General features: G+C 38.1%; 1 protein-coding gene across 3 annotated transcripts; it reads left to right on the plus strand.

The window, feature by feature from the left end:
- Positions 1-4,170: 4,170 nt before the first annotated feature.
- uba3 (ubiquitin-like modifier activating enzyme 3) lies at positions 4,171-9,485 on the plus strand. Of its 3 annotated transcripts, XM_030776990.1 has the most exons (18): positions 4,171-4,190; positions 4,326-4,364; positions 4,849-4,969; positions 5,068-5,148; positions 5,353-5,435; positions 5,926-6,006; positions 6,272-6,315; positions 6,576-6,640; positions 6,746-6,901; positions 7,054-7,156; positions 7,308-7,421; positions 7,755-7,808; positions 8,018-8,054; positions 8,157-8,238; positions 8,341-8,441; positions 8,629-8,692; positions 8,919-8,973; positions 9,113-9,485. In XM_030776990.1, exons 1-18 carry the CDS (start codon positions 4,171-4,173, stop codon positions 9,208-9,210), a joined length of 1,398 nt encoding a protein of 465 aa, XP_030632850.1. In that variant the 3' UTR covers positions 9,211-9,485. The 3 variants fall into 3 exon arrangements, with proteins under 3 accessions (XP_030632850.1, XP_030632851.1, XP_030632852.1); XM_030776991.1 differs by lacking the exon at positions 4,326-4,364; XM_030776992.1 differs by lacking the exons at positions 4,326-4,364; positions 5,068-5,148.
- The last annotated feature ends 18 nt before the right edge of the window (positions 9,486-9,503 follow it).

Genomic DNA, 9,503 nt, shown 5'->3' on the forward strand with positions numbered 1-9,503 from the left:
ATTGTCATTTAATAAATAGAAGTAAAAATGAGAATTTTTATTCACTAAGTGTAACACATCTATTTCATATTCTAAACTATAAACTATTAGCAGATCATTTTCTATTTGGGCATGATTTTCTCAAGATATAAATAGCTCATTTAAATAAATTCTGGACAAAATTTAGCAAAAAGAAAGTATCAGTCAAAATATGTGCACAGACATACTTCTGGTCCTTATCACTCACAGATTTTGTGAGATCAGTTTCTGGCTCAGAAAACACTGATGAATAGTGAAATGTTTCTTGTATTGTCCTTAAACACATATTCAACTAAATCTGGATATATGTGTGATTTGCGCATAAGGCCCAGTGTGTTATCCACAATCAGGATACATTTGTATGAGAACGGAAAGAAACCTGCCCCAAACCTCATTTTCTGCTTGCTGAACTTTTTGCGCCAGTTTATTCAAAATACTTAAGGAAAAGTAAAATAACTAACTTCTAAAAATACCCAAAAATACAATTGCATTAAATAGTTTCTCAGTTACTATAAGGACGACAAGCGTGCCTTACTACAGCCTGTGTGTAAACTGAACTTGTTGAGACGACCCTTGATTACAACAAGGCAGATATCCAGAAAAGCAAGAACCCAAGTCCAGGATATTAAACGCCAAAACAATTCATTACATGCAACTCTTTCTATTTCTTTAGGTTTCCTTCAATGTAAGAATGTTAACATGAGAAACGTCATTTTTGATTTGATCGGTGATGGCAGGGGAGGAAGAGTACAGAGAGAGACAGGAAGCAGGAGAAACAAGCAGGAATAAACGAGAGCTGAAATAGCCAAAGGGGAAATTTCCCCTCTTCAGTCAAGAGGTCTTCTAGAAGGAATAACACTAATGTGTCCTTGAAAGACACAGCAGGGGCCTCTCTCTGGGTTGAATGAAATTGATCGACAGGTTTCAAGGGATAGTACGTACAGCATCTGCTGTAATCATATCAAATATTTCTTTCATTTGTGAATCAATATCTTCCTCCGGAAAAACACAGAAATTTGATCTGCGGAGAGCACATCACATGTGAGTCTGTATTCCTGTATTTCTGTAGCACACTGAGAACCTCTGAGATCTTTCCCATTTGTAAAAGCCAGTGTCCTCAGCTATAATACACTAGGCATTTGAAGGCCTAAATGAACTCATCAGGTGTGTTCCACGTGATTGTTCCGTTAAACTTCAAGGGAATCTGGACCTCTTACGAGTCTATGAAGAGCGGGTTGTAATTAGCTGCTCCTCTGTTATCATATTGCGAGAGCGTTTGTCTGGTTCTGCTTTGGCCAAACTTTACGATGTCCCTTGTCCCCCCCCCCCACATCTTTTCCCCTTTTCCCGTGTGGACCGTGATCCACCTGGCTGTGAAGTGCTCCAGCCTCCATCTTAGAAAAGCTCCAGGGGAACAGACGAGTGGGAAAAACATGTGAGGCAAGGTCAGTATGCGCCCTCCACCCCTCTAAGCAGGAAGTACAGAGCACAAACTGCCTGTGGGGCCCTGCCCATCAGAGACAGGAAGTACAAAGTGCAAACCAGCAACAACGCCCCACCCCTCCAACCAGGAAGAATACGGCAATCTTACACCCAATCACATGCCAGAACAGGTCTTCCATAAAAAGCTTTAGGCTTGAGGTTCTGAAACAGAATGCATTTTGTTTAAATGTTTTATCATTACATTTTAGTGGCATGATGACACCATCACATAGCTTCGAGAGTAACTCACTCGATGGATTCAATAATAACATTGTGCGAATAAATTTTAAGCCAAAAGAGAGTTAACTACGTTTAAAATAATTAATATTGAAATACATAATGATTTGTTTAGGTTTGATAAACATAATAAATATGTTTGTAAATAATTAAATTATTTTTCTATTGAACTAAAAATCAAATCATAAACTAAAACTCAAGGAGTTTATAGTGTTTTACAATTTTATTTATTTTTTTTTGATAATGATATTGCTAACTATTTCAGAAAAAAAGAAAAAAGCAGAAAAACAGCATTAAAACTGCACTCAGCAGATTACAATGATGAAAAGCAGGGCCACCAGTAAAAATGCTGGGCCACGGATTACAAATATACTATGACCTTTCAGCCTGCCCTTTACACTGCTTTTCAGCACAAGGTGAGAGAAAAGCAATGTGAAAACAGAGTTCTGCTCTTCCTAAAACGCATATTAAAAGCACAAAAGCATTTTTGCCACTGATAAGAACATTTAGTGAGGTTCAATGAATACACCCCAGGGAATATCTGCTTTAAAGTAAACACATCCATCAAACATTAAATAATTTAATAAGTGTCTAATGCTCAACAGGGGATGATTCTTTTTTTAATACAAAGTGTCAGTGTAGCAAAAGTGTGTTTCTAATGTTATTTATTCTAAGACACTTGGCAGTCCTGGAGGTTTTACCTCAGCATTATGGACAAGATTCATTACACCTTTAAATAAACAGAGAGAGAGAGAGAGAGAGAGAGAGAGAGAGAGAGATACAGATATATATATAGGGAATTCTGTGTAGGGAGGAAACACATAGTTTAATGATACTCTGAGCAGGACAGATAAATCATACATGCTTTAATCAAACCACAAAGACAGAAGAGAATAATCAATCACTCAGTGCAGAGCATTCTGGGTAATCTGTCTCTTCCTCCCTTCACTGTAGGCATCACTGAGTGCACTCTATGGGTATTGGCAGTGTCATATCATTACTGAATTACCATAATCATTATACATTTGGCAGATTTTTAAATTAAACCATATCAACAGACTGAGTCATGAATAAAATCAATTTTAGAAAAATACATAACATTTTTTACATACAATATTGCCCTGGAAATGGAGAGTTGCCCTTCCCATATCTCGGACAAGTTTCTCAATTAGGTGCCTGACAGCTAAGGTTTTCTTCTCCTTTTTTTCCAAATTAACATTCTTCAAAAATACTTGAGAGTTACGCTTGTCCCACAGACTCATCCTTTACGTCAAGATAACATCCTCATAGCACCATCGAATGATGAAATTTTCCAGAAAAAAGTATGATTTTATTCCAGTCACAGTGGGCCCCCTGTTGTACAGTGTAAGATTGTGCTATGATGAATGACAAGAGGAAAGGTCATTTGAAAGGCAGTACATAACATTCACTGGGATCTTAGGAAGGAGAGTGTTTAAAATACTACCATCTGAGAAAAGAGTCGACACATTTTTGTAAAAAAAAAAAAAAGAAAAAAAAGAAGATGCATTTTGTTACAGCTGATTTGTTTGTGTTTGTTAAAATTTGTCATTTTGCATGCCCATTGCCCTGAAAACTATACAGTGCTACACCTTTTGGAAGAAACTGTAACAATAATAATAATAATAATAATAATAATAATAATAATAATAAAGTAAAAAATGCTGTGGCCTATTGTGAGGTTGTTAATTGCTGAGGGGCATCGAGGGTTAAAATGAGGGTCAAATTAGGATTTTGCAACAGCATGTTTTCCTGCTCTGAAATGTATCAGTCTTTGTATAGGCCTTGTTAAGAAACCATTACCACAGGATGTTCCCATTAAGTGCAAAAGTGAGAGACTCTCATAATAACAAGGAAATGGAAACGACATAATAGTTTAAAAAAAAAAATCAGCTCTGCATATCGTGATATTGATTAACCTTTCAGCCTTGAACAGTTCACCGTTGAGCAAGCCTTCAGCGCAAAGTGTGCACGCCATCTATTGGCAAAAAAGTGTAAGTTTTGACCGTTGCTTGCAGTTGGTTAAGAGGGCAGACAACTGCTTACAATTGGCTGAGAATGCTGATATAAGAAACTATTCCTTAAAGAGTGATAATGAAAATTAGAATCATTCGGGCATTTCGCCTGCTTTACATCTGGACTAACAAGCCCCATTTCAGGTCTTATTTCCAGTGGTAACGTTAATTTCTCCTATTTTGCGTTTAACTGATGAACTGAAGAATTGCTGACGAAACTTTATTTCCTTATTTTATCCAGGAACAGCTTAACTGAGACTTGCGTGCTTTTAAGTGCATTATTTTACAGCATCGATATATGAAAATAACTCGGTACTTTGACATCACTCATGATCCTTTTGATTGGGCTGGGACCTCTCGCTGTGCATTGTGGGACACTGTTCTCCATGCTCATAACAACATGGCGGAATTAGCAGAACCGTAAGTGAAATTTCCCCTGTTAATGTAGAATTCCTTCTCCCTTAACATTACTTTGAGGCCCATCAATCAGTGACGTTAACGGTAACTTACTGGTAGCCAAGCATGTATGAACCTTCTTTTATTCTCTCTTTTTAGGGAGAAGAAAAGAAGGAGAATAGAGGAGCTGACTAAGAAGTTAGTGAAGTGAATACGATGGGTGTCTAGAAGTGGCAGCAGGTTTGAGAGGTTACAAAGTCAGAGCAGGGAGAAACAGATTTGCAAGCAAACGATCACTGAAATTTTGTTATAGCTCAACATAAACATGACGGACGTGTAACCAAATATTGGCTACAATAATAGAGCTTATGAAGTAAACTAGCCCGCAGCTGTAACAATCTGACTTGAAAGTATTCTACGTCTAACCTGATAACGTGACATTCACGAACGCCTGTGGGCTAGTTTGCAACTAAGCTTGCTTACTAGGTCATAGATATTTCATCAACTTATTCACACGTATGATCAGTTAAGTATTTTATCAAACAGATATCCTTTAGGGTTTGTTACTAGTTCAGATTGCTCCTTGTAGGCAGTTGCATAAAATTTGACATATTTTGAAATACGTGTAATTGAATGACACACCCTGCTGAACTGATTTCTTTTTTTTTTTTTTTTTTCTCAGCATGGTTGTGGACGGAGGGAGTGGAGACCGGGGAACCTGGCAGGGACGATGGGACCATGTCAAGAAGTTTTTGGAGAGAGCTGGACCTTTCACACATCCTGACTTTGAACCTAGTACTGAGGTAATTGATGTAACCCGCACCTAAATAATCCCAGTTAAGTGTCTTACTATGGTGTTATGATCGTATTTCCATCGCTGTAAATGTGTATCTTTCCTCAGTCTCTTCAGTTTTTATTGGACACATGTAAAATTCTAGTCATTGGAGCAGGCGGACTTGGATGTGAACTTCTTAAAGATTTGGTAAGTTGTCTTTTCTGAATTATGACAGATATAGGTAATATTGATAAATTTGTGTCAGGCTGCATAAATTGTTAAGGATGTTCATTTTAACGATTTTCTCATCCCTTGTGCTTTCTTTTTTGTGCTTGATGATAATGAAAATCAGATGGCGTTGTTAATATTGTCAATGGAAATCATTCTCTTTGTTACTTCTCTTATGTTCAGGCTCTGTCAGGTTTTCGACATATACACGTGGTTGACATGGACGTTATTGATGTTTCCAACCTCAACAGGCAGTTTCTGTTCAGGTCAGTGCTCACTGATGAACACTCTGCGATTTCTCCTGATTCTTTAATGTCTACATTAGTCTACTTAAACTGGCCTGTGTGTTAGAACAGACATTACTTTTGTCCCTTTTTACTTCCATGTTTCAGGGGGTTTTATTGGCCTTATCTGAAAAGAGTGAAGGGTAACATAAGTGTCGTGCTAAAAAAAATATCAGGGAATTAAATGTGGAAGCATAACTTTATTTTGCTTAGGGCGCAAATGTAACTGTCCCTAAAAACTGAGACAGATAGAGTGTTTTGAGTGCAGTAAACTTTATCTTAAACATGGATCTTGATTCTGGAAGTAGATATTTAAAAAATCTAGGCATAAAGGACACAAAATTTTCTTCTCTGCGGTACTGTCTTTATAATTTCACTGTTTTGCTCTGTTACACATTTGCTGGTTTTTAAAAGTTTATGGATTTTTATGTCTTGCCAAGTTTTGCCTGATTCAGTGTTTTTGTGTGTGAAGACCAAAAGATGTGGGGCGGCCAAAGGCAGATGTCGCTGCAGATTTTGTGAACAGTCGGGTCCCTGGATGCCACGTTGTCCCGTATCCTTTGACAGAGGAAAACCTTTTTTTCCCCCCGCTCCATCATGATTTGTTTCTGTTTTTGTAAAGAGGTTAGGTCACACTATGATCATTTCAGCTATAACTAGAAACAGAAGCATCGTAGTTGCCATGGTGATGAGTGTGTTGGTGTGCTGGAATAGCATCTTCCTGTGCTTTTGTGTTCAGTAGGAACTGAACTCAAGATACCTTGTTATTCAAGACGTTAGATCGGCGTAATTCTTTTTGTCCTTAATTTCTTAACCAGACATTTCAAGAAAATCCAGGACTTGGACGAGACGTTTTATAGACGTAAATGTCACGATTTCATTATTTGTTTCTTTGTTAGTCAGATCATCAGCTGACTGTCAATTTATGATGTTTATTTTATACTTAATTTATTTTTATGTCACAGATTATTGTTTTAAGAAATGTTCCTTTAGCTCAGACACAAACAGTATTTTGTTACTGCTTAAATGACATATCTGATATGAGTGATAAAAATCATGTTTACCCTGTGCTGATATTTTCTGGATGTATCTTGATGGCTCCCCTTCTCTGTCACCACCCAGAGTTCCACATAGTAGTTTGCGGACTGGACTCAGTCATTGCCAGAAGATGGATGAATGGAATGCTAGTATGTGATTTTTTGTGACATCACAGATAATCTGACCACTGCTACAATGCTGTCATACCCAGTTCCCGAACACCCATATCTTACTGTTCTGTGTTCCTTTGTCAGCTGTCTCTTTTGATCTATGAGGATGGGATCTTGGACCCCAGTTCCATCATTCCCCTGATTGACGGCGGCACAGAGGGCTTTAAGGGCAACGCTCGTGTCATCTTACCTGGTATGACAGCCTGCATTGACTGCACCCTGGAGCTCTATCCGCCGCAGGTTCGAAACATTCCCCCGGCTTAAATGTGCTGCATGGAATTGTAACACCCATAAAGAAATACATCTTCTACCCATGAACTGAAAATAATTAAGATTAATTAAATAATTAATTTATTTCTCCCCTCTCTCTCTCTCTCTCTCTCTCTCTCTAGATAAATTTCCCTATGTGTACCATTGCCTCAATGCCAAGACTGCCAGAGCATTGCGTTGAGTATGTACGCATGCTGCTTTGGCCCAAAGAGAAGCCCTTTGGAGGTAAATCTGCACAGTTCACATAAGCTGTGGAGACCTGGCAGTATGGTTCTGACAGTGGTAGTGGAGTCAAATTAGGATATAGTAGTGCACTTGGTCTTAAGCATTAATGTTTCTCAATAATTCTCTTCTTGGTGTTGCTTGTTGCCCTCAGACGGCGTGGCTCTGGATGGGGACGATCCCGAGCACATTCAGTGGGTGTACCAGAAGTCTTTGGAGAGAGCGTCCGAATTTAACATTACGGGAGTGACCTACAGACTTACTCAAGGTGAGCTGAGACCTCCTTCGCTCACAGCAGTTGTTATATGGAACGGTTATTTTATTCTCATTCAGCATCCGTAGGGCTCTGACCTAGAAACGCAACCATGAGCTTGGAAGCTTATCTAACATACTTTATTACCACAGGCATCAATTATTTATGCATAGGGAGAAGAAGAACTTTATTACAATATGATGGACGAAGTAACCTTTAATTCCTTTTTTATTTTACTTTCCGTAGGACCCATATATATCTATATCTATGTATGTATGTATATATATTAGGAATATTTGTCTTTTGATGGAACAGTGATTGTTATATCTATTTTTGTTTGTGCTTTAGGTGTTGTGAAAAGAATCATCCCTGCTGTGGCCTCTACAAATGCTGTCATTGCTGGTATGCTGAGAGACAAAAGGCTACATGTGTTGATCTAAAAATGACAGCATGGCTTTAAAAATGTTTAATAACTCAACAAATCTAAATTAATAACCGAAATTGTGCACATTCAGCCGTCGCAAAAGAGATTAATAATAAATACTTCCTCTTTTTGGGGGCATATGGGGTTCGGCAGATCCGATCATATTTTTGTTGTATGTGTTTTTCAGCTGCTTGTGCCACAGAGGTTTTCAAAATTGCCTCGAGGTATGTTGAAAGTACAAGTGTGAATATATAAAGAGTATCTCTCGGATATGAAACAAAGCATTAGAGTCTCATAGAATGTACTTTTTTTTCCTGTCATGACAGTGCCTACCTTCCCCTGAACAACTACTTAGTGTTCAATGACGTTGATGGATTGTATACTTACACTTTTGAAGCAGAGCGGAAGGTCAGCCCTGAATACAACTCAGTCGTGACACATTTTCGTAATAAATACATGTGACATTCACTAACGTGTTCCTTCTTTGCCTATATGATTGTGTTTCTGCAGGAAAACTGCCCCGCCTGTAGTCAGATCCCTCAAGATCTCCACTTTTCTCCTTCTGCCAAACTGCAGGAGGTGCTGGATTACCTGAAAGAAAGTGCCTCTTTGTAAGTTGACCTGCTCAGCCTTTTCACGGCAGTGGAGAATGGTGGTAGACCGTGGTGTCTCTATAGCAGTATGCTTATCCTGCCAGCATTAAAATGGAAGTTCTTATATTTTGTATGATCAAAACGTAGGTTATAGGTTAATGCTAAAGGTTAATGCTAAAATGATATCCTCTCTTTATTTTACTAGACAAATGAAATCTCCTGCTATCACAACAACACTGGACGGGAAGAATAAAACACTCTACTTGCAGGTGAAGAACAGTGTTGTAATGTTTACATATTGTTTCCATTGTAGCTACATTTAGATTGCTTACGTTACAAATTAAACCTGTCTTACTGAAAGGTTTTTTTTTTTCAAGTTCTTTTTTTAATGTTAGATTAAGTCTCTAACATTAAAATTTGAAAAAACGCAGTACTTTCGAATTAATTAATGATCGGGTGACGTCTTTGATTTAATCTGTTCGGATTGCTTTTCAGACTGTTGCCTCTATTGAAGAAAGAACACGTCCGAATCTTTCCAAAACGCTGAAAGGTTAAGATATAACCATCTTCTAAATAAAGAGTATCATGCACCAGTACCAAAACATTTTGCTGCCGGTCATTTTTAGCCATACTCAAAGGCTGAATGTCATCTGCTGTCTTGTGTTATTGTTTGTTTGTTTTTTTTATAGAGCTTGGATTATCGGACGGCCAGGAGTTGGCAGTGGCTGATGTCACCACTCCACAGACAGTGCTTTTCAAACTCAACCTTACATCACAAGGCAGCTGATTTACTCAGACGTGATATCAGGTGTCCGTCTAACGCTGTGGCAGCATTATTGTCATCGGTGAAAATAATGAAAGTCATGGTTTTTTTCCGTGTCATGGGCCTTAAAGGCCATAGACTGTAGGTTTATGACGGTGGTTTTACTTTGTCTTCATGCACTGTAACTTGATCAGATCTGCATATGGGAAGAGGAGGCACTTACTCCTTGATAATGTCTTGTTTTGTGAATCTTTGGTAATTTATTTTATTATTAGTGTTATGTTGTGGCCTAATTCCTTGGATTTTTCATAAAAGCA

The sequence above is a fragment of the Chanos chanos genome, chromosome 6 (genome assembly GCF_902362185.1).
Source record: "Chanos chanos chromosome 6, fChaCha1.1, whole genome shotgun sequence".
Taxonomy (NCBI): domain Eukaryota; kingdom Metazoa; phylum Chordata; class Actinopteri; order Gonorynchiformes; family Chanidae; genus Chanos; species Chanos chanos.

Coding starts and splice junctions, on each gene's coding strand:
- uba3 (XM_030776990.1), top strand. CDS start 4,171: ATGGCGGAATTAGCAGAACC. Junction 4,970..5,067: donor ACTTTGAACCTAGTACTGAG/GTAATTGATGTA, acceptor ATCTTTCCTCAG/TCTCTTCAGTTTTTATTGGA. Junction 8,055..8,156: donor GTTTTCAAAATTGCCTCGAG/GTATGTTGAAAG, acceptor CTGTCATGACAG/TGCCTACCTTCCCCTGAACA.